The following is a 25,484-nucleotide window of genomic DNA, read 5'->3' on the forward strand; positions in this document are numbered from 1 at the left end:
CCTCAGGTAAGGTAATTATGTGTGTGCCTCACCCCACCCTACATCTCATACGAAAACTACTTTGGAACTCTGAGATGCAGGGGCAAGGAAAACAGCCATAGTCCAGGAAAAGGATTTTTATTTTATTTAAAAATTATTTACAATGTATTGAGGCTTCATAAATACTTTATTTCAAAATCCTCTTTTTTTTTTAACCTGAAGAAAATCTTGGGATGGGGTGGGGTAAAGGGAGAGGAGTGGTGACAGGCTCTTTAGGGGTTTTGCAAAGAGACGGGTGTAAAGCAACAGCAGTGACCTAAGGGGTAATGAAAGGAAGACCAGCCAGGCACAACCCTTGGGTCAGTGGCCAGCTGGGCAAGAAGACTGCGTGACTGCAGACCTTGTTTGAAACAGCATTCATCGGTTTGGGTCAGAGGCACCCAGCACCAAGGGCTGACACTTTGGCTGTTTCTACCAGGCAAGGGTAGGTGTTGGGGGTGGGTGGTAGCTGTGTTATTTACGAGAAGTCATGCACTGCTGAGCCTCAGGCAGGGCCAGGCAAAGGATGTGAAGTCAATAACACACTGCTGAGAAAGGCAAAGTCCACTTCCACATGCTGTGCCCCTCCTGTCTGCAGACACCTGCTGGGGTTTGGTGGGGACCCAGTTACGTGGGTGTACGCTGTACAATACCATAGGGTATGCCAAGGACTTCTGACGATTTCCACTTGGTGGGTGCCAGCTTTCGCCATCGATTTGATGGACACTTGGGAAGACCATTTACAACTAAAAATCTGTCTCAAACTACGCAGTATTCACTTCATTCTGCATTGCAGAAACTCTGGGCTGAAAGTTCCACTAGTTAAAATAGTGGATTTTAATACTTGACGGGTCTGAGAACTTTGAGAATCGTATGAAAGCTTTACCCTCTGGAAAACACACATAAGAAGGCAGACACTAAATTCTGACAGTTAGGGGTTTCATAGACCCGCTAAGTCCAACAATGGACCCCCCTGGAGTGACGGACCCCAAGTTAAGAACCCCTGAGGTAAATGTTCCCGTGGGTAAGCATTTTCTTTTGAGATGCAAATAACCCAGAGGAATGATCAGTTTCTCCACCCTCTATGTGATTATTGATTGAATGGGTATAGGGAGGTGGGAGTAATGGTTTTGGAGGAAGATGAGGGAAGCCTGAGAATTACATCCCCAGAGAAAAGTTAGGGAATGGTTTTGAGATGAGCACTGGATCACTGGATCCCTGATCGAGGGAACCCAATGGGTGGGATATACATCAGAAAGGGATACAGGTGTCCCAAAGACAACCTTCACTTCCACATTTTCCATAAGGCTGGCTCTGTGGTTTCTGATCAGTTTACTCTTCAAGCAGGTTCGTGCAGTCATCCTGCCATCTGGTGGTCACGCTTGGAATTGCACCTGTCCCAAGTGAAGCGAAGCGAGGTTCAAGTTGCTCAGTCGCATCGGATTCTTTGCGACCCCATGGACTATAGAGTCCATGAAATTCTCCAGGCAAGAATACTGGAGTGAGCGTCCTTTCCCTTCTATAGGGGATCTTCCCAACCCAGGAATCGAACCCAGGTCTCCTGCATTGCAGGCGGATCTTTACCAGCTGAGCCACAAGGGAAGCCCAACATCAGGTGAAAATGGTTGTTCAATGTACCAGCTCTCTCTGGTACTTTATTCAGAGATCTGGTACATTCTCAGAATAAAGTACACTCAGCTGACTTGACGGAGTGGAGAAAAGGGTGGAGGTGGGGGAATGGACAAAAAAAGAAGAGTGATTCTTCCATGTTCCTGTGTAATACACACTGAAGCCACGTGAGAGCTTGCATCCTTCTTGGCTGACCTGGGCACTCTTTGGTTTGTCATGGCTAAAACTTTTCCACATATATATATATATATATTTTAAAATTTAAAACCTGAAGTTCCATCTCTGGCTCCCAAATGGGTTTCTCTTCTTCTTGCTCCTCCTCTTCCAGAGCAGATTTACTGATGGACTGATGACTACTAATCAGGAGCCAAAACAGATGTGTCCCTGGGAAATACAGTGACTTGAGGGTCCATCTTACATTCTTTTCATTCCAGCCGAGACACACCTCCCAGGCTGCTGGAACCCTCTTCTAACAGGAAACTGGTCACCAACAGTTTTCTGTCCTGTAACGTCACACGGCAGCATGACTGAGTCCCGCTGCTCTAATGTTCTGGAGAAATTCTTGGTGTGTCTCCCGAACTACCCCTCCTACCTGCTGCCCCAGCCTCCTTTGTTCTCTGCCAGTGGCACCTTTTGAGCTAAGGGAAGCATGAATATGGTGCCAAGGGACACCAAGGAACAGGAAGTGCATCAGGGGTTAGCCTAGAGTGGCATTGTCAGCCTGGGGTCATTTCTTCTGCAGTCCCAGACTGTGCTGTGGACGAGATCATTTCCAGCATGTTCCACTGAGGCACCTCCTTCCGTCACGGCCACCGCAAGGCTCTGAGTCAAACTGGAGGCGATGAGAGAAAATCTGCCACACCGATGGCTAGGGGTGAAGAGGTGGTAAAGAAAGCAGTACGCTCTGTCACCAGTGGGAGGCCTTGGGGAGAAGCAGACGACGGGAGGATGGGTTCTCCCCAGCGCTCTGGAATCTCACGCCCCCAGTGGACACCAACAGCCCTGTCATGTGATGAGAGGCGTTAAGTTGGAGTTCTCCTCAGAGGTTCTCTCTCCATCTGGTGACCTCTTCCTTTTTCGACCACCTGAAAAACACATTTTCTAAGGGTCAGTCTGTAAGGCTGGGAGAACATGAGTACTCTCTCGGGGGCCCAAGCGCTCTTCAAAATAGAAGCAGGAATGGAGACAAAGCCCTCGATAGTTTGGCAGTAGCCTGCATTGTCTCCAGGTGCTGACATCAGCATATGCACGTCTTGAAGGATTAGAATGCACCTTCCACCTGAGATGACATCTCCAAAAAGCCACACGTCCAGACTAGTGCCAATATAGGGAGATTTCCTGGACGGGATCGAGCGAGGCCCACACGGTGTCCCAGGAGCATGCCTCCTCATCGTCAGCTCAAATGGTTGCCAGACACCCTCAGAAAGAAGACTGGTCTCACGGACGTTGATGTCCCTGAGCCAGAGGTGGCGGTGTAGCTGGGAGCCATCCCCAGGGACCTGCACTTTCTAGATCAGAGGCAACCTCCCTCTGCACTGGGGTATGTGGGGGTGGAAGGGTACTCTGTTCCCAGCTCCATTGTTTTTGGAAAGGACTATATTTCACCTTGTTCTCCCTGCCATTGACTTCCTTCCACAGAGGATATTGCTCTCCTTTTTATTGAGTTTCCTGAACACAAATTTTCTTTAAAAGACCAGATTGTAAGTATTTTAGGTTTTGCAGGCCATTTGGTCCCTGTTGCAACTACCCAACTCTGCCATTGTGGCCATCAAAGACTAGTGGGTTCTATAATCCAACAAAGTCAAAGTGAAAGTGTCTGACTCTTTGCGACCCTATGGACGGTAGCCTGCCAGGCTCCCCTGTCTGGGGAATTCTCTAGGCAAGAATACTGGAGTGGGTTGCCATTCCCTTCTCCAGGGGATCTTCCCAACCCAGGGATCAAACCCAGGTCTCCCACATTGGAGGCAGATTCTTTACTGCCTGAGCTACAGGGAAGCCTCCTTATTTTTTATAGGAATGGGCAGGGGAGGAGGTCAGGATTTGATCTGTGGCCATGGTTTACAGACTCCTGCCCTAGACAACTACCCACTGAATGGCACAGATGCCCAAACTATCAAGGGTGCAGTACCTGCCCAAACCCCATTACAGGTTTCCACAATTGTAGCTCATTAGGGTTCCCAAAAGGAGTCAATGGTTTCTCCTTCAGGAGTAAGATCCTAGCATGTTTTCATACTAACCAGCTGGTGGGTGGTTTTCATCCTGGTAAAGAAGTACTCACTCAAGGTTCTCAGCAACTTCCTGCCCATGGTTTCCTCCAAGTCACTGCTGCAGGGGCTGGCCTCTGTGTCCACGTTGATATGACAACATTCACTATCTGATGCTGAGAAAAAGAAAAGAAGAAAGAACACAAGCCTTTCCACCTGAACACCCAGGGATCCAGGTAGGGTGTTTTTTGTCAATGTTCCTTGGCAGGTGAAAGCTCAAAACCAGAGCCAAGGCAGTGGTGGCTGTAACATAGAAGGGATGTCCAGGAAGAAAAAGGCTCTAATTACTTAGCAAGAGGCTTTTTAGGGCCACAAAAGGAACTAAGAAACAAGAGAAGAGGAGCAGGAATCCAACTTTCCAAGCACTGTTAGGTCAGACAGAGACGGGAACACGAGCATTTCCACTCAGTATCTGCCAGATAAGAAGCACCTTGGAGCACAGGCCGGGTGTCACCTCACACTCCTCTCCTTGCACGGACCCTGCAAAATCACAGGGCTCAGTAACAACTAAGCTCATGTGCTCTCTTCTCCCACCAAACCCAGGGGGGATTCAGAGAACTGCCTGATCTGAGAGCTGGAAAGGGACCCAGGCCCTGACCACCAATGCCTCTGAATCTCACTGGGGAGGCAGATGGTGTGGTGGACTGGGCAAGTCATTTCCCTTCTCCGGGCGTAGGCCCTTTTGTGTCATACGAGGAGGATGGACTGGAATAATCTCCAAAGACTGGCCCATCTCCTCTATTCTCATTCCTTTGATATAAACTTCTTGCTACATGTGTTAGCTATTAAAATCAGTGTGCACAGGAGGAAAACCATCATTCTAAATTCAGGTCCTGGAGTTGTGATTATGCATATCCTTGATTTTCTGAGTTAGCTACAAGTTCAAACACGTTGTCTCACTGACTTCAAAAGTCTGTGAGCACTTGTCAGGCCACTGCTCTGGACCTGGGGGATCTCAGACTTTCGGACTGGGGTGGGTCTGGAGGCGGGATGGGTGCTGGCCTTGGGGTCGTTGGTGTAGGGGGCGGCAGAATACATGGAGATGACTAGCTTGATGAGGCAAGTATAGAAGGATCTCAGGACTGGTGGGACGCTTGGAGCTTGGAGCAACACTGCAGTCAAGACAGGAGTATTCAGTGTCTCCATAGGAGGTGCTATGATCTCAGAGATCAGGACAGATCCTACAGATTACTGCTAGTCTCAGGGACTCAAAGAAAGGGAAGAGCCCTGCCAGTAAGAGCAAAGGCTGACCTCAGTTTCCTAATCTACGTGCTCAATCGCTCATTTGTGTCCGACTCTTTGCAACCCCAAGGACTGTAACCTGCCAGGCTCCTCGGTACATGGGGATTCTTCAGGCAAGAATATTGGAGTGGGTTGTCATGCCCTCCTTCAGGCGATCTTCCCAACCCAGGGATTTAACCCAGGACTCCTGCATTGCAGGCGGATTCTATACTGTCTTGAGCCACCATGGAAGCCCTTCCTAATCTATAAATTAGGCCGAATAATAACTTCCTAATATTTAGGGAGCACAGTATCAGTACTGGGATGCGCCCTCCTATAAATGTTATTTCATTTCTGCTCAAAACTACTTCATGAAGTAGCCACCGTGATTTTTATCTATTAACATAAGGAAGAATTGGTTTCCTTGGATGCTCAGTGGTAAAGTACCCATCTGCTAATGCAGGGAAGTTTGATTCTGGGTTGGGAAGTTCCCCTGGAAAAGGAAATGGCAACCCACTCCAGTATTCTTGCCTAGGAAACACCATGGTCAGAGGAGCCTGGTGGGCTACAGTCCACGGGGACGCAAAAACGTCAGACATGACTGAGCGACTAAAAAACAAACATAAGGAAAGATATCTATTAAGCTAACGGAACCGAGTCTCAGGTTAAAGTAACTTGCCTAAAGTTGCCGAACTCCTAAATGGGGAAGCCGAGGTCTGAATCCAGGTGGAAACCTAGCTAACAGTGTTCTGAGAACAAACTACCGCGGATCTGATGCCTGGGAGAGGCATAGTAAGCCTTAATGTTCCTTCCCTGGTAGCATAAGGAAGTGGGGAGTTTTACGTGGGGGCTCTGGTCCCAGACTTCCCTCACCTGGATCACCTAGGGCCATACCAGGACCCAACGGCCTTGACCCATTCCCCCTTTACTCCCACGGGACTCAGTTTCCCTCCCTGACCTGCTCTAGCGGGCACAGCGGCAGGAGACAGCGAGAGCTGTTGCGTGTTCTGCTCCTCAAAGTCGGTCATTTCCTCCTGGGTGAAGGCCATCTCCTCCATCCTCAGGTACACGACCTCGCCGGGACTTCTCAGCCCATCTGAGCGGCTGCCTGGGGAGGACAGTAAGTGTGTCACCTCCCTGCTCTGGAGGAGACCTGGGGCTCCCTGCGGACGAGACTGCAGCTCTGGGCGGGGCCGAGGACGGAGGCGGGGCCGAGGAGGGAGGCGGGCAGTCCCTGGCCGGGCTCATCACCTCCCAACCAGCTTACACGGCAGGCTGCTCCGGTGGCTCAGGAGGGTGGCAGCAGGGTCATCCTTGGGAGTCTGGGGTGTGCCCCGGGTCGTGGAGGCCTCCATGTCGGGGGACTGGGGTGAGCTCTCCATGTGGCAGGCGGTGAGCGCGTTCTGGTACTGCTGCCGTGTGACCTGGAAGATGGAGGCAGAGAGGTGGGTCGAGGTCAGAAGTTGGGCAGACCCCTCCCTGGACCTGGCTCACCTTCCTGAGCTCAGAAGCACCCCCAGTAAGGTTCTTTGGAACCTTTGGCCTTGGTGGTCTGGGATCCATGTTCTGGGGCCCAGCAGTTAAGGGGCAAAGAGGGAACCCCTTTGCCACCAGCGTTCTTCTGTTCATTTTTATTGGCTCTGGACTCTTACACATGGAGGAACCTTCTCCTGAGACCCAGGAGAGGATGGAAGGCCTTTCAGTTAGCAGGTGGTTGCCCATGGAGAGGTTTAAAACACAGGCTTATGTTGTTGCCAAGGGCCCTCTTCTTAACGGGCAGTCAATGGGGACTCAGCAAGAACAAGATCCCCAACTTGTGTAGAGGCTGAAATAAGAAACCTCCATATGAAGAACATAAACTTTGGCAAAACCACGGATGAAGTCACTTTATTACTACTGTTTTTTCTAATGACTTCCATAATCATATAGGAATCCATTTGATAAATCCTTCAAGAAAGTAGTGCCAGGAAGAAGCTCCTTTCTGTAGATGCACTGTATACTTCTTTATATTGAATGAGGACTCAAATATCCACTAGGTTTCCTTTTTTTCCTTTTATGACAGGAAGCTCACAAATTTATTTATTTGCAGTAACAAACTCATTCCTGATAGTATTTGCACCAAATTGGCTTGTAATCTCAACTTTTTATTTAAAACATCATTGAGTTATTTATTTTTGGAAATCCTATGTATTACTGGAAGTGCTATAAATATACTAAAGAGATGGAACTGATGATTTGATTTTCAGATGTTGGTGAAGTGCTAATGTTACGCAGAAGAGTTTGCTTTTGCAGACAGACATTGGAATATGAGAATAAAACCTTCCATCCATTCAGTGCATTATGGCTTACAGAGCACTCAGGAATGCGTTATCTCCTTTGGGCACCATGGCTGCAGGGGGGTAAGCATGAGAGGTCCTGTGATGCCCATTTTACAAATAAGGAAATGACGTTCAGAAAGGTTGGGGATTTGCCTAAGCTTTAACAGTTAGCAAGCCTTCAGAGTTCCAGCACTGAGATGTGCATTCTGCTTGGGAAAGTGCTACTCATCCTCAGGGGCCAGGGAGAGGGAAAGCGAGGTGGGACTGTAGAATTCCAGGTTCTCTGAGGAGAAACTCCAGGGTCTGATAATGGGCAGGATCTGCCCTTGCAATCTGGTCATTTCAGTTTAAAGGGCCTTTACGCTTGCTGTCCAGGGGAAAGCATCTGAGCTCACCTCTGTACATTGTAAATGCATCTGGCTGCATTAGGCTGCCTTTCACAAAACTTTAGGGGAGGTCCCTCCAAAATTGCTATGTTATTTTGGGGGCCCATAGGCATCAGATGGGAGAAGACAATGGCAACCCACTCCAGTACTCTTGCATGGAAAATCCCATGGATGGAGGAGCCTGGTAGGCTGAAGTCCCTGGGGTCGCCAAGAGTCGGACACAACTGAGCGATTTCACTTTCACTTTTCACTTTCATGCATTGGAGAAGGAAATGGCAACCCACTCCAGTGTTCTTGCCTGGAGAATCCCAGGGACGGGGAAGCCTGGTGGGCTGCCGTCTATGGGGTCACACAGAGTCGGACACTACTGAAGCGACTTAGCAGCAGCAGCAGCAGGCATCAGATGACTGAAGAGAAGTAGGATACATGGTCTGAGCCAAGGTTATTATCAAAACTCAGTCTTCTAATGTTACCATGGGTTTCTAAAGGTGACGCTTTCTTTGGAGTCTTGAAATTTCTCCTGGCTTAAACAACAGGAAAATGTCCTAAATGACTCTTGGTAAGCTCAACAAAGCACTTGATATTATTCTATTTGGGTTCTTTTAACTAGTTAGTTTAGATTTGGCTTCCAGTTTAGTTCCCTGGTGACTCAGATGGTAAAGAATCTGCCTGCAATGCAGGAGACCTGGGATCAATCCCTGGGTCAGGAAGATCTGGAGAAGGGAATGGCTGCCCACTCTAGTATTCTTGCCTGGAGAATTCCATGGGCAGAGGAGCCTGGAGGGCTACATATAGTCCATGGGGTCCCAAAGAGTTGGACATGGCTAAATAACTAACACTTTTACTTTTTCACTTTTAGTTAAAGACCAAATGATTCTTTGCCTAAAAACTATGGTATAAAACACACTGCCTATTCAAGACAAAGGCATTGGGCAATGCCTTGGTTACCTGCTCTAGGGATCTCACAGCCTTGCTTTCACAATGCTTCTCTTTTAAGTTAGAAAAGTCACAAACAAATATGATGTCAACGAAAATGAAAGTTGCTCAGTTGTGTCTGACTCTGCCATGCCCTGGACTGTTGCCTGCATGCTCTTTTGTCCATGGAATTCTCCAGGCCAGAATACTGGAGTGGGTAGCTGTTTCGTTCTCCAGGGGATCTTCCCAACCCAGGGATTGAACCCAGGTCTCCCGCATTGCAGGTGGATTTTTTACCATCTGCGTCAAAGTGCCACCTTAAAAGAAATTTGAGAAGGCACTAGCCAAATGTATTCAGCAAATCTCTCCAGCTGCATTTCTAGATCCAAGCATCACTTTTTGTCAGTTCCCTCCTCCTGTTCAACTGTGGAGCCTTTTCTACCTAGCACAGTACTATCCAAGAAAAAGATAATGTGAGATCACATAGGTAAATTTTTTTTTGGCCGAGCAGCATGTGGGATCTAAGCTGCCTGACCAAGAATTGAAACCATGCCTCCTGCATTGAAAGTGCAGAGCCTTAACCACTGGACCACTAGGGAAACCCCCACATAGGTAATTTAAAATTCTCTAGTCGTCACGTTTTTAAAAAAGTAAAAGCAAACAGGTGAAATAATTTTATATATTTCATTTAGCTTAACATATCCAAAATAGCTTCACTTCAATGTGTCACCAATATAAAATAATTAATGAGGAATCTTACATTCTTCTTTGTATCAAGTCTTTGGAATCCGATATGTATTTTACATTCTAGCAAACCTCAGTTTGGATGAGCCGCATTTCATGTGCTCAACAGCCACCTATGGCCACTGGATTCTGTATCAGACACTGACGGTCCAGCAGATCAACTAGATAGCTCTGCCCAGTTTCGACAGTCCAGCCTGGCACGGCCCCAGTGTCCCGCTGCTTGCCAGCACAGAACCTCTGGTCCGGCTTAGCCCCTCTTTTACATTCCTTGAGTGCGCCATGCTCACTTGCCTCCCATACCCCTTCCTTCCTTCTCCCTCTTGGCCTTGCCTTCACTCACCTTTTATTCCTTCCTAATTCTTAAAGGCCCAGTGCTTTCTCCAGCCAATACAGTGCTTAAAGTGTCATAGGATTTCATAATCAGTTAGATGCTTCCCTGCATTGGTCACTGTCGTTTGACTTATGGTTCTTTTCCCCAATTACATTTCTTGAGTACAGCTCATGGTGCCTAGAACCATCGTTAACTGCTTACCAAATACTTACTGATTGGCACCAAGCGAATGAAACCACTGTTCAAAGGACACCATGTTCTTATTCTCTTTTCACTACTGTAGCTACCATTTCTTAGCAATAGCTTGAGTTCAAGTTGTCTTTTACTGTAGCCAATTAAGAACCCAGTTCAGTTCAGTTCAGTTCAGTTGCTCAGTCGTGTCCAACTCTTTGCGACCCCATGAATCGCAGCACGCCAGGCCTCCCTGTCCATCACCAACTCCCGGAGTTTGCTCTAACTCATGTGCATCGAGTCGGTGATGCCATCCAACCATCTCCTCCTCTGTTGTCCCCTTCTCCTGCCCCCAATCCCTCCCAGCATCAGAGTCTTTTCCAATGAGTCAACTCTTCGCATGAGGTGGCCAAAGTATTGGAGTTTTAGCCTCAGCATCAGTCCTTCCAATGAACACCCAGGACTGGTCTCCTTTAAGATGGACTGGTTGGATTTCCCTGCAGTCCAAGGGACTTGCAAAAGTCTTCTCCAGCACCACAGTTCAAAAGCATCAATTCTTCAGCGTTCAGCTTTCTTCACAGTCCAACTCTCACATCCATACATGACCACTCAACTGTCCTCTAAATTACAAAAGAAATGGAGATCAGTTGATCTCGAAACTAACAGGAGTTAAGGGTACCCTTTGGGACATTTTGACTTAGCAGTCAACGCGTCCAGAAGTTCACCTTTCAGCCAGAGTGATGTTTCCAATCCTCTTATGATGTTCTGCTTACATTTTCAACTCTTGGGTGGTTTATTCATCCCTCAAGGGCTTCCCTGGTAGCTCATTGGTAAAGTATCCACCTGCCAGTACTCGAGATGAGGGTTCAGTCCCAGGTCAGGAAGATCCCCTGGGGAAGGAAATGGCAACCCATGCCAGAATTCTTGCCTGGGAATCCCATAGACAGTAGAACCTGGCGGGCTACAGTCCATGGAGTCCCAGAAGAGTTGGACACAACTTAGCGACTAAACAGCAACAGAAATTAATTCCTCAAAACACAATTTTGCAATTTAGAGATTCTGCCTCCAGATGGTGATGGGGCATCTGGGCCATGGTTACAATTCACTATATAATGTCTGCCAAATATTCTTAATTTAAAGATGATATTAATATTTATGGAATACATTAAAGAATTCCTAAAGATTCTTTGGTACCTTCATAACTTATTAACGCCTATTAATCATGGCTTTGGGACTTTCCCAGTGGCTCAGTGGTAAAAAATCCACTTGCACTGCAGGAGACTTAGGAGACGAGGGTTCGATCCCTGGGTTGAGTTGATCTCCTGGAGGATGGCATGGCAACCCACTCCAATATTCTTGCTTGGATAATCCCATGGTCAGAGAAGCCTGGTGGGCTTCAGTCCGTAGGGTCACAAAGAGCTGGACATGACTGAAGCAACTGAGCACGCATGCACACACACACACACAAACACACACAGACACAATCATGGCTTTAATACCTTTCCCAGATACTCACTGGATATTGGATATACCTTTCTTTCTAATTTTATATTGAACTCAAATTACTCCTGGACTTAATGAACAGTTCTAGAAGTTAGTCCGTTGGACAGGAAAAGCCTCTGCAGCCAGTCACAGGGGCTTTGGCCAGTGAAATCACCCCTGAGCTTTCTCAAAAACTCTCTTTGTATTAAAAAAAAAATGTGGGTTTGAGGAGGTGAGTAAAAGAGCAACCTGAACATGGCCCTAAAAGTCCATTCAGTCAGGAGAAAAATGTCATCTTAACTTATATTAAAAAACAAAACAGAAAAATCAAACCCTTATGTTAAACAAGAGCTTGAACTTACAATGTTCCCTTCCGTAGAACAACCCATTGCAATTGAAGTTTTTAAGTGACTTGAACCACAAGTTGAAAGAGATTCCTGAATAATACTTTACTAGGTTTCTAGCCTTCCCTAAATTTCTACTTCTGACATGTAGCTTTCTCAATTTCAGAATATCTAGGTAGACAAAAGGACCATGTGCAGTGATGCCCTGCTGCCCCAGTCACAGCAAGGCCCTCTGGCCTGAGATAAAGGATAACACCTGTACCTGAGAACTGACCGCGGATTTGGAGTTCTCAGCATGCCACTGGCTCACTGTCAGGAAAGAGACATTCCTTTTAAGTTCCCTGTTATTTATAGAATGTTTCATTTGTTTTTAGGAGTGGATACATGAGCTATGTGAGATCAATTGTAAGTTTTAGGAAAATCCTTACAAACTTAGTGTAGGGTATTCATCCTAACAGGGCTTCCCTGGTAGCTCAGATGGTAAAGCGTCTGCCTACAATGCGGGAGACCCAGGCTCGATCCCTGGGTCGGGAAGATCCCCTGGAGAAGGAAATGGCAACCCACTCCAGTACTCTTGCCTGGAAAATCCCATGGACAGAGGAGCTTGGTAGGCTACAGTCCATGGGGTCGCAAAGAGTTGGACACGACTGAGCAATTTCCCTCACTCACTCATTCATCCTAACACATTCCATTTTGAGGAATAGCTAAATCCATCTCCTAAAAGTGCTCTCTAAGCTGTGCACTCCCAGAGATCTTTCAGAAAACTCTGGGCTTATCACAGTTGCTCATTACACATGACACCTCAAAATTTCCTTCACTTTTCTCTCCAAAGCCTCATATGGATTTTCTCGACTTATGATACAAATGGTGTATGGACTGGATGTTTGTGTTCCTCCAAAACTCATACGCTGAAATTCTAACTTCGAAGGTGATGACATTAGGAGGTAGAGCCTTGGAGGTAGTTAGGTCATGAGCAGGGAGCCCTTATAAGAAGGAAGCCTGCTTCCTCTGTCTCTCCCTCTCCCTGCTCCTTCCCACCATATGAGGATACACAGAGAAGACAGCCATTTTCAAACCATGAACTGGACTCTCACCAGATACCACCTGGATTGACCAGCACCTTGAACTTGGAGATCCAGCTTCCAAGAACTTCGAGAAATAAATGTTGGTGGTCTTAGTCACCCAGTCTATGGTAATTGTTATAATAGCTAAAATAGACTAAGACAAGTGGAAAGACATGAGAAACGAACTGAACAAAAATTCCCAATGCACTTAAAACAGAATCCAGACCCTGTGCTCTGGCCTAAAGATGCCAGGTAACACTGCTACCCACACTCTATTCCCAACTCAGATCAGCCTCTGTCTGCACATAACATGCCAGGCCAAATATCCTCGGACCACCAAACTCTTTCCTGGCTCTGTCATTTCTGTCTTGAACATTCTCTCCACAGCCCCTTCCAGGTCCCAACAAAAAATGTCCTTTTCTCAGCCTGCTCTAATAACCATTTCTAAAGCAGCCTCCTCGATAAGTCGCAGCATTGGCGCTCGCCCAACACTTCATCACCTGAGCTGCTCGGACCTGGGAAGAGCACAAAACGCAGGCCCAACTGAGTCTGCGCCTCTGAGGACTACCTGAGTGCCTGAACCTGAGCGGCTTGGACCTGGGAGGTGCATGCAACCCAGGGCCAGCCTCGGATTGTTCCCGGCGGAACAATCTAGAGCCTGAGCAGTGTGGGCAGGGAGGCTACACGCGCCGTGAGCGGGGGCAGACCCAGTGTGGCTGAGGCACTGCGAGCGCACGCCAGTGTCATTTGTTTGCAGCATCCCTCCCTCCCTCCCCACAGCGCGACTGAACAAAGAGAAGAAATACAGCTCCACCCACCAGAACACCGACACAAGCTTCCCTAACCAGGAAACCTTGACAAGCCACCTCTACATACCCACACACAGCGAGGAAACGCCACAATAAAGAGAACTCCACAAACTGCCAGAATACAGAAAGGACTCCCAAACTCAGCAATTTAAACAAGATGAAGAGACAGAGGAATACCCAGCAGATAAAGGAACAGGATAAATGCCCACTAAACCAAACAAAAGAGGAAGAGATAGGGAATCTACCTGATAAAGAATTCCAAATAATGATAGTGCAATTGATCCAAAATCTTGAAATTAAAATGGAATCACAGATAAATAGCCTGGAGACAAGGATTGAGAAGACGCAAGAAAGGTTTAACAAGGACCTAGAAGAAATAAAAAAGAGTCAATATATAATGAATAATGCAATAAATGAAATTAAAAACACTCTGGAGGCAACAAATAGTAGAATAACAGAGGCAGAAGATAGGATTAGTGAATTAGAAGATAGAATGGTAGAAATAAATGAATCAGAGAGAATAAAAGAAAAACGAATTAAAAGAAATGAGGACAATCTCAGAGACCTCCAGGACAATATTAAACGCTACAACATTCGAATCATAGGGGTTCCAGAAGAAGAAGACAAAAAGAAAGACCATGAGAAAATACTTGAGGAGATAATAGTTGAAAACTTCCCTAAAATGGGGAAGGAAATAATCACCCAAGTCCAAGAAACCCAGAGAGTCCCAAACAGGATAAACCCAAGGAGAAACACCCCAAGACACATATTAATCAAATTAACAAAGATCAAACACCAAGAACAAATATTAAAAGCAGCAAGGGAAAAACAACAAATAACACACCAGGGAATTCCCATAAGGATAACAGCTGATCTTTCAATAGAAACTCTTCAAGCCAGGAGGGAATGGCAAGACATACTTAAAATGATGAAAGAAAATAACCTACAGCCCAGATTATTGTACCCAGCAAGGATCTCATTCAAGTATGAAGGAGAAATCAAAAGCTTTTCAGACAAGCAAAAGCTGAGAGAATTCTGCACCACCAACAGCTCTCCAACAAATACTAAAGGATATTCTCTAGACAGGAAACACAAAAATGGTGTATAAACTCGAACCCAAAACAATAAAGTAAATGGCAACGGGATCATACTTATCAGTAATTACCTTAAACGTAAATGGGTTGAATGCCCCAACCAAAAGACAAAGACTGGCTGAATGGATACAAAAACAAGACCCCTACATATGTTGTCTACAAGAGACCCACCTCAAAACAGGGGACACATACAGACTGAAAGTGAAGGGCTGGAAAAAGATTTTCCATGCAAATTGGGACCAAAAGAAAGCAGGAGTCACAATACTCAGTATCAGATAAATTAGACTTTAAAACAAAGGCTGTGAAAAGAGACAAAGAAGGTCACTACATAATGATCAAAGGATCAATCCAAGAAGAAGATATAACAATTATAAATATATATCCACCCAACATGGGAGCACCACAGTATGTAAGACAAATCCTAATAAGTAATATCATAAAAAACAAAGAAAGGCTGTAAAAGTGTTCCAGATTAAAAGAGACTTTATCAACATGACAATGAAATGCAATATCTGATCCTGGACTAGATCTTGTACTAGAAGGAAAAAGTGCTAAAAAAGGACACTGAGGGTCAGTTAACAGTATTAAAATACAGACAGTAGATTTAATAAAAGTATTTTATCAAAAAAAAATAAATAAATAAATAAAAAATAAAGCTCCTAAAAAAAAAAAAAAAAAAAAAAAAAAAAAATAACCTACAGCCCAGATTATTGTACCCAGCAAGGATCTCATTCAAGTATGAAGGAGAAATCAAAAGCTTTTCAGACAAGCAAAAGCTGAGAGAATTCTGCACCACCAAACCAGCTCTCCAACAAATACTAAAGGATATTCTCTAGACAGGAAACACAAAAATGGTGTATAAACTCGAACCCAAAACAATAAAGTAAATGGCAACGGATCATACTTATCAGTAATTACCTTAAACGTAAATGGGTTGAATGCCCCAACCAAAAGACAAAGACTGGCTGAATGGATACAAAAACAAGACCCTACATATGTTGTCTACAAGAGACCCACTCAAAACAGGGGACACATACAGACTGAAAGTGAAGGGCTGAAAAAGATTTTCCATGCAAATAGGGACTAAAAGAAAGCAGGAGTCACAATACTCGTATCAGATAAATTAGACTCTAAAACAAAGGCTGTGAAAAGAGACAAAGAAGGTCACTACATAATGATCAAAGGATAAATCCAAGAAGAAGATATAACAATTATAAATATATATGCACCCAACATGGGGAGCACCGCAGTATGTAAGACAAATGCTAACAAGTATGAAAGGAGAAATTAACAATAACACAATAATAGTGGGAGACTTTAATACCCCACTCACACCTATGGATAGATCAACTAAACAGAAAATTAGCAAGGAAAAAAAAAAGAGGTGTGTAAGGCAACTGGAAATTTAAACATCACTGGATATTTGATGATATTAAGAATTTATTCTTAAAAAAAAAAAAAAGAAACCAATATTCATTGCAATACTATTTACAATAGCCAAGAAATGAAAGCATGAATAAAGAAGATGTGGTACATGTATACCATGAAATATTACTGAACATTAAAAGGAGTGAAATAATGCCATTTGCAGCGACATGGATAGACCTAGAGATGATCATACTAAGTGAACAAAGTCAGAGAAAGACAAATACATATGATATCACATATGTGAAATCTTAAAAAATGATATAAATGAACTTATTTACAAAACGGACAGACCCAAAGACATAGAAAACAAACTTATGGTTCCCAAAGAGGAAAGAGGAGAGAGGATAAATTAGGGATATTAGATTAATAGATACACTCCTATATATAAATCAGAAAAGCAACAAAGTCCTACTGTATAGCACAGGGAACTCTACTCAGTATTCTGTAATAACCTATAAGGGAAAGAATCTGAAAATAATATGTGTAACTGAATCATTTTGGTGTATACCTGAAACTAAAGAACACTGTGAATCAATTATATTAAAAAAAAAAAAAAAAACTACAAAGATCCAAGAGAAGTGCAAAACTCAATTGTTTTTTATCATATGTCATATTAATTTTACTCCATTACAGTTTACCATATAGTTTCACATATGTTAAGCAATTGCTTTCAACAGCTTACATAGAAGACAGCATTTATCCCTGCATCTCAGAGGAGGAAACAAAGTCAGAGAAGTGAACTCCTAATATTTATCCAAATAAATGTTAGTGGAATGGAAATTAGAGGACCTTCTAGTTCTTAAAAAAATGTGTTTCCATTTCACAACAAATCTTTTTTTACAAAAGGTTTGGAATGGTGGTGGGGAGGGAGTTCAGTATATTGCAGAATATCAGAATTTGGAAAGGCAGAATGGAGAGACATTTAAAAATTGAAAGAAGTGATTTTAAGATGAATAAAATTGCTATTAAGGCAGTTTAGCAAATCTATCATGCAGATAAAAAAAAAAAATAAATAAAGCAGCCTCCTTGCCAACTCTGCCCAGGCACTGTTTATCCCATGATCTGATTTATTTCCTTCAGAGCCTTCATCACTCTCCTAAATAACCTAGGTTACTGATGTGGTTACTTGTTTATCACCTTTCTCCTCCTATGAGCCTGGAAGCTCTAGAAAAGCAGGAACTTGCAGTCTTGTTGACCACAGTATCTTGTTGATGCCTAGACAGTGCTGAGCACGAGCAAGTAGTCAGTAGCTACCTGTTGAGCCACTGACTCATATCATGACATTCAATTTCTTTTCCCACAAACCATGTGCCCAGTACTACCAACCACTGAGTTAGCACAGCAGAATTTCTCTCCTCCCACTTTTTCTTACCTCATTTCTGAGGACGGTCTACAATTACAGGGCTTCAGGGCTGGAGGCAAAAGGGAGCAGAATCGTGGGCTGTGGTTTTCTGAGGTTCAACCTCATTGTCACGATAGACTAGTTAAAGTGTCCACAATCATACATACCATGCATACTGTTGGATTAGTTACTAAAGCACTTTCCCCTGGCTCCATCAGCTCTGATTTCCCCGAACTCTCTCAAAGCCCAGTGACTTGAGGGCTTGGACTCTGGAGACAGAGAGACTTAATCTTGCAGCTTGCAGCTTGGTTCTGCCACTTCCCAGCTATGAGATGTTATACTCCTCAAACTCCCACGTGTATGTGTGCTGAGTCACTTCAGTTGTGTCTGACTCTTTGTGACCCCATGGACTGTAGCCTGCCTGGCTCCTCTATCTGCGGGATTTCCCAGGCAAGAATACTGAAGTGAGTTGCCATTTCTGTCTCCAGGGGATCGTCCTGATCCAGGGATCCAACCAGCATCTCTTACGTCTCCTGCATTGGCAGGTGAGTTCTTTACCACTAAGACCACCTGGGAAGCCCCCCACAAACTCCTACTTCATCTATAAAGTGGGGATGACAGAGTACCTACCTCTTAAGGTGGTTGTGGGACTAAGTGGATAATTCAGATCAAGGACTTAAAGTGCGTGGCACAGGGCACGCCACCAACAGTCATTACCCCAGCCCATTCCACAGGTACAGCCCCTCCTCTGGTAACTCTCCAGGGTTACTTTTATCAACGATGTGTATTTTAGTTCAGGGTGTCTACAGAGTCATGGAACACAGAAAGCCAGTCAGCACACACCACCCTCAAATTATCAGGGTGAGTGTTCTGAACAGAAGGAAAGGACCTTTTCCCACCTTTGTGATTCAGCACACCCTCATCCCCTGTAACCGGGACGACAGTCACCGAGTGAGCACGTTGGGTGTTCAGCTGGACTCAGGTAAATGGGTTCCCTTCTGATCTCAGGCCAAGTGTGTAATGATTTGTGGAAGGCTAGCAAACAAAACCAACAACATAAAACCTATCAAAGCAAGAGAAAGCAGGAAATCTTAGAATGTGTTTGTCTAATATTAAACTCAATGAGGGGTATGAAGAAACAGCTTTCCTTAATTACAAGGTGATAAGCATTGCTGCCTCTCTCATACTTGCAAAGTGATTCTCTTCAGATAGTTCAGGGACAGGGCAAGGTGGTATGATAATTACTACAAAGATTTTCAGCTCACAGACTGCATTGTGTTTTAGATTTCTAGATAATAATATGTGAAACCTGATACATATGTAAGATCATAGCTGGGATTCCCATGTGGCTCAGTGGTTAAGAATCTGCCTGCCAATGCAGTAGATGCAGGCAATGCAGGTTTAATCCCTGGGTCAGGAAGACCCCTGGAGGAGGAAATGGCAACCCACTCCAGTATTCTTGCCTGGGAATCCCCACAGAAAGAAGAGTCTGGTGGACTAGAGTCCGTGGGGTCACAAAGAGTCAAACACCACGGAGTACGCATGGAGGCACTGGGAAGCCACTATACAAGACTATATTGTTGTTGATTAGTCCCTAAGTTGTGACCAACTCTTTTGTGACCCTATGGACTGTAGCCTGCCAGGCTCCTCTGTCCATGGGATTTCCCAGACAAGAATACTGGAGTGGGTTGCCATTTCCTTTGCCAGGGATACGCTCCTATATGCTTGGTTTATTAATCCCCTGCAAATGTATCTTGAATAAACCACATCAACCTTGTGCCAATGATGGGGCAACTAAAGGAAACAGTCCTGCTGGCAACTTCTCTCAGGCAAGCTAATTCCCTATCTCTTCCTGCCTCAGTTTCTCCACATGAAAAATGGGGAGACAGTCATGAACAACCAGGGTTCAAATGAACAAAGGAACGATAATAGTGACAAATAATGAACAGAATAAAACTGACTGGGAAAAAAAAAACAACAACTGACTAAAACCAGGGCCTTTAGAAAGCCGAGGTATGGGGAACGGGGAATAGAAGGGTGCAGGGTTGGGGTGGGGGAGGGTCCTCTGCAGAGTTACCTTCACGAACTGCACGTCGCTGAGGATGTGGACCGAGTAGTCGGGTGTGTAGAGGTTGTTGCTGCTGCTGCACAGCTGGGTGTTGCTCCCCCCAAAGTCGCTGCGCTCACGGTTCGGAGACTCCGAGCGGTTCAACCCACTGCAGCGGGAAGGGGACCGGTTTACTGCAGACGAGAGAGGAGATGGGGGAAAGGCAAGGAGGGTGGGGTGGGGAGGCAGTGGTGGGAGGAGAAGGAGGGAGAGAGAGGAAGGGGTGTGGTTTACTGAGGTCCCGCAGGACATTTAGGTGATGGCAGCATGGGGCCCTCACCTCTCCCCGCAGAGCCCAGGAAGTGCCCTGCTGCTCCGTTTCTGAGTATCAAATTCAGACCTCGGGGCTCCACGTGGCTCAGGCTCCTTCCCTCCCCATGACCTCTACCAGCGAGGAGCTGGGTGGCCCACTGCCCTTCTTGGTTCAGGGGTAAGGAAGGGAAGGAGATGAGGACCCCATTGTGAATGTGGGTGGCGACCCCAGACCATGAGACCCTTTATTTACCAAAGTGAGTTATTTTATATAAACTCCATTCACAAACCTTCTTTTAGAAAGGCTGAAGCCTTAGGTTTGCCCTAAAAACCACCTGGCAAGCACAGATAACCAGCCCTCACTGTGGTGAAGCATTTCAGAGGGAATATCAGGCCTGCCTCCAGGCAGGGACCAGCAGAGGCCCACAAACCATATGGATAGATATTTAAATCACATCAATAAACTGTTAAAATATGCTCTACACTTCTCCTTGACAAATAACACCGTCTTGACAACCTAGTAGGCCAGGTCAGGCTCCTTAGAGTTTTGTGCCAGAAAATAGGCTGTAGGGGGAGACCCTGCCCTGCCCTAGGGCTTCCCGGCCTGGTCTCCTAGAGCTGTCTGGGTGGAAAATTCAGGATTCTTGTATCTGAAATATGGTCTAGAAGGAAAAACACAGCTCTGGGTGGTACATCCCTTTGGCTCCACGAACTACTCACCCCGCAGAGAGGAGGTGGAGCTGGGGAGGGCCAAAGTGGAGCCCCCTGCGGGATGGTTCTCAGGCAGGGCTTTCTTTAGGCTCACAGGCCAGAGGCTGGAACAATGCTCCAGGCCTTTGGTCAAAGGCCTCCTGAATATTCTGAGTCAGTCTCTCTTTCCATTTTCAAGAACAATTTCTTGGGAACATTCAATTATGACCGTATCACTTGGTTTCAAAATGGACTGGGAACTGCCCTCCCAGGATCAATAGAAGAGAGGTTCTAAGGTGACTTTAGCATTACCTCCACCACAGAATAACCCTGAGTGAGACTGCAAAGCCCTTTCCACCGCTCTGCATCCCTCTGACACCACTCTGCATTTCTTCCCAAGAAAGAGAAGTGGGAAGCTGTGCCCTCTCCTGACACAGTCAGTTCAGGGGTGCCAATGAAGAGCCTGATTGTTAAGAGATTAGGCTCCTTGGTTCCTTCAGGGAAGAACTTTAGGAATTTAATTCTGTTTCTTAAGATAATGCTGCCATCCATCAAAATGATTAGCATCTCTTTGGAGTGTCTTCCGGAGGTCTGCCGGTCTGATTAGCTGTCAAGCTGTTACTGTTGTGGAAAGATTAAAATGACAATATGTTGAATCATTTTCTCATTAGAGCCAGAATAATCACTGCCTTGATCAGAGTATAGAATTAAGGGTTCTACCTTCAGTGTTTCCCTTCTCAGTTAAGTGTCATCCGCATATACACTGTTACTTGAACCAGAAACCTGGGAGTCTCCTGCGACTCCTGCCAATCCATCAGCCCCACATCAGGTCTCTGTTTCGGCTCAAGTCCCAGTTACCGTCACTCTTGCCTAGACCACAGTCTGGTCTTCCCATTTATAATCTCATAATCTGTTCTCACCTCAGCTGTCAAAAGCACATTTTCAAAACACAAATCAGGGGACTTCCCTGGTGGTTCAGTGGTTAAGAATCTGCCTTGCAATGTAAAGGACACAGGTCAATTCCTGGTGGGGGACTAGGAACCAAGACCGCATGCCACAGCTAGAGAGTCCGTGCGCTGCAACGAAAGAGCTTGAGTGCCACAACTAAGACCTGATGCAGCCAAATAAATAAATATTAAAAAAATACACAAGTCAACTTCCAGTTGAATCTAAGCCCCCATGACTTGACCCTAAGCACTAACCCCGCCACGGCTTGACCCCTGCTTTCCCATCTGATCTCCTCCTGGGGCTCCCTTCCCACCATGCTTGTTCTGCTCCAGCCTACTGGCCCCCTTGGGGATTCTCAATCATGTAAGCCTCCCCCACCTCAGTAGATGCCATTTCCCCTTCTCCCCTCCTGCTCATTTTACCCTCATGCCCCCTTTTCTCCCCTCATTTTACCCCCCAATCCCTGCACTCACTTTTCAGTCATTCAGTTCAGTCGCTCAGTCGTACCAACTCTTCGCGACCCCATGAATCGCAGCATGCCAGGCCTCCCTGTCCATCACCAACTCCTGGAGTTCACTCAGACTCATGTCCATCGAGTCAGTGATGCCATCCAGCCATCTCATCCTCTTGTCCCCTTCTCCTCCTGCCCCCAATCCCTCCCAGCATCAGAGTCTTTTCCAATGAGTCAACTCTTCGCATGAGGTGGCCAAAGTACTGGAGTTTCAGCTTTAGCATCATTCCTTCCAAAGAAATCCCAGGGCTGATCTCCTTCACAATGGACTGGTTGGATCTCCTTGCAGTCCAAGGGACTCTCAAGAGTCTTCTCCAACACCACAGTTCAAAAGCATCAATTCTTCGGCGCTCAGCTTTCTTCACAGTCCAACTCTCACATCCATACATGACTACTGGAAAAACCATAGCCTTGACTAGACGCACTTTTGTTGGCAAAGTAATGTCTCTGCTTTTGAATATGCTATCTAGGTTGGTCATAACTTTCCTTCCAAGGAGTAAGTGTCTTTTAATTTCATGGCTGCAGTCACCATCTGCAGTGATTTGGGAGCTCAAAAAAATAAAGTCTGACACTGTTTCCCCATCTAGTTCCCGTGAAGTGATGGGACCAGATGCCATGACCTTAGTTTTCTGAATGTTGAGCTTTAAGCCAACTTTTTCACTCTCCACTTTCACTTTCATCAAGAGGCTTTTTAGTTCCTCTTCACTTTCTGCCATAAGGGTAGTGTCCATCTGCATATCTGAGGTTATTGATATTTCTCCCAGCAATCTTGATTCCCTCTTGTGCTTCCTCCAGCCCAGCATTTCTCATGATGTACCCTGCATAGAAGTTAAATAAGCAGGGTGACAATATACAGCCTTGACGTACTCCTTTTCCTATTTGGAACCAGTCTGTTGTTTCATGTCCAGTTCTAACTGTTGCTTCCTGACCTGCATATAGGTTTCTCAAGAGGCAGGTCAGGTGGTCTGGTATTCCCATCTCTTTCAGAATTTTCCACAGTTTATTGTGATCCACACAGTCAAAGGCTTTGGCATAGTCAATAAAGCAGAAATAGATGTTTTTCTGGAACTCTCTTGCTTTTTCCACGATCCAGCAGATGTTGGCAATTTGATCCCTGGTTCCTCTGCCTTTTCTAAAACCAGCTTGAACATCTGGAAATTCATGGTTCATATATTGCTAAAGCCTGGCTTGGAGAATTTTGAGCATTCCTTTACTAGCGTGTGAGATGAATGCAATTGTGCAGTAGTTTGAGCATTCTTTGGCATTGCCTTTCTTTGGGATTGGAATGAAAACTGACCCTTTCCAGTCCTGTGGCCACTGCTGAGTTTTCCAAATTTGTTGGCATATTGAGTGCAGCACTTTCACAGCATCATCTTTCAGAATTTGAAATAGCTCAACTGGAATTCCATCACCTCCACTAGCTTTGTTCGTAGTGATGCTTTCTAAGGCCCACTTGACTTCACAGTCCAGGATGTCTGGCTCTAGGACAGTGATTACAGCATCGTGATTATCTGGGTTGTGAAGATCTTTTTTGTACAGTTCTTCTGTGTATTCTTGCCACCTCTTCTTAATATCTTCTGCTTCTGTTAGGTCCATACCATTTCTGTCCTTTATCGAGCCCATCTTTGCATGAAATGTTCCCTTGGTATCTCTGATTTTCTTGAAGAGATCTCTAGTCTTTCATATTCTGTTATTTTCCTCTTCTTCTCTAAGATCCGGTCTGGCCACCTTAAGAATATTCCCCCTATTTTCCTCTATCACTGTCCCCTGTTCATCCCTTTAAAGCACTTTTCACAAGTTTTAATTAATTACATGTTTGTATTTATTTGTAATGTCTGCTCAGTTCAATGCTAAATTCCATGAGGGCAGAGACCTTGTCTTTTCTGGTCATTGTTGTATATCTGGTATCTACCACAGTGCCTGGCCCAGAGTAGGTGCTCATTAAAGAAGGATGGAATGAACAATCAGCACCTAACAGTCCCTGAAGGAGTTTTTATTTAGAATCTAAATTTTGTTTTTAAAAAGGTTTCAGACCTTTTAGTCACTCTGGAATCAGAAAGCCTTTTCCAGCAACCTAAGTCATTCCTGGTAGACTGACTTCTTGAAGTAAGGGGTGGGCAGAAGGACACTCCAGGAATGCACTGCCACGGCCCCATAACTCGAGGAAGAGGCCTCAGGAAACATCAGAACCTTCTGTTTGTCTATTTAATAAGAGCGTGTGAAACCAGGAGGCCTGGAGTCCTACTTACCAGCCAGGTGACACTGGAGTGACCAGGGGCCGAGAGGGACAGTGATGGTGATGTGGAGAACAGAATAAAGCACCAATGTGACTGTGAAGAGCAGCAGTATTGGGCAGAAAAAGACGCATTTCACATTTGGTCCTGGTCCCTTGAAGTAAATGGACAAGGTCTGGCTTGCCCAGACCCACTGTGGCTGTTCTGAGGTGGTGGCTGACTAAGTCGTTTGGTAGTGTTTCCTCAGGTCTGGTTGTCTTGGAAAAGGGGGCAGGCAGCCCTGCAGGAGTGTGGCTTATTTGGTGCAAGAAGAGTCTGGAAAACCACACCTTGATCTGGTAGGTTTTGTCCTCAACTCAGTTTGGAACAAAGAGAGTGGGTGTGAGCAGGGGTTTGTGGCTTCAGTTACCCTGAGAGATAACCACTGCTCCTTGATAATCCTCCACTTTGCCTGGTGGGACCTGTGCCCCACAACCCCACATCTCTGTTCTACATTCTCATCCCTTATGTCATCATTCAAGACAGCTTCAGTGAGGCTGATAGGGAAATATATGGTGCCTACTAATCAACTTCCGCTTACTTACAAGCTATGACAAACCTAGACAGCGTATTAAAGAGCAGAGACATTACTTTGCTGAAAAATGTCTGTCTAGTCAAAGCTGTGGTTTTTCCAGTAGTCATGTATGGATGTGAGAGCTGGACCATAAAGAAGGCTGAGCACTGAAAAATTGATGCTTTTGAACTGTGGTGTTGGAGAAGACTTTTGAGAGTCCCGTGGACTGCAAGATCAAACCAGTCAATCCTAAAGGAAATCAGTCCTGAATATTCATTGGAAGGACTGACGCTGAAGCTGAAACTTCAATACTTTGGCCACCTGATGCCAAGAACTGACTCACTGGAAAAGACCCTGATGCTGAGCAAAGCTTGAAGGCAGGAGGAGAAGCGAACAACAGAGGATGAGATGGTTGGATGGCATCACCGACTCGATGGACATGAATTTGAGCAAGCTCTGGGAATTGGTGATGGACCGGGAAGGCTGGCATGCTGCAGTCCAAGGGGTTGCAAAGAGTTGGACATGACTGAGCGACTGAACTGAACAGAATTAACTTCTGCCTGAATCACTTCCACTTGCTGTTGAAAACAGGAAACAGTTTCACCCCTGTTTTTCCCAAAGCTCTCGTC

General features: G+C 45.5%; 1 protein-coding gene across 1 annotated transcript in view; it reads right to left on the bottom strand.

Annotated features, from left to right (window-relative positions):
* Nucleotides 1–2,592: 2,592 nt before the first annotated feature.
* The window catches only part of CNNM1 (cyclin and CBS domain divalent metal cation transport mediator 1), a 70,767-nt gene continuing 47,875 nt past the window's right edge, over nucleotides 2,593–25,484 (bottom strand). Inside the window, exons 7-11 of the mRNA XM_070363580.1 lie at nucleotides 19,638–19,801; nucleotides 6,400–6,556; nucleotides 6,091–6,240; nucleotides 3,926–4,027; nucleotides 2,593–2,732 (exon numbers count right to left, since the gene is read on the bottom strand). Of these exons, the coding sequence (XP_070219681.1) occupies nucleotides 2,653–2,732; nucleotides 3,926–4,027; nucleotides 6,091–6,240; nucleotides 6,400–6,556; nucleotides 19,638–19,801 (653 nt within the window). The 3' untranslated portion in view covers nucleotides 2,593–2,652. The remainder of the gene's footprint in view (nucleotides 2,733–3,925; nucleotides 4,028–6,090; nucleotides 6,241–6,399; nucleotides 6,557–19,637; nucleotides 19,802–25,484) is intronic.

Source organism: Bos mutus, chromosome 26, assembly GCF_027580195.1.
Source record: "Bos mutus isolate GX-2022 chromosome 26, NWIPB_WYAK_1.1, whole genome shotgun sequence".
Classification (NCBI taxonomy): domain Eukaryota; kingdom Metazoa; phylum Chordata; class Mammalia; order Artiodactyla; family Bovidae; genus Bos; species Bos mutus.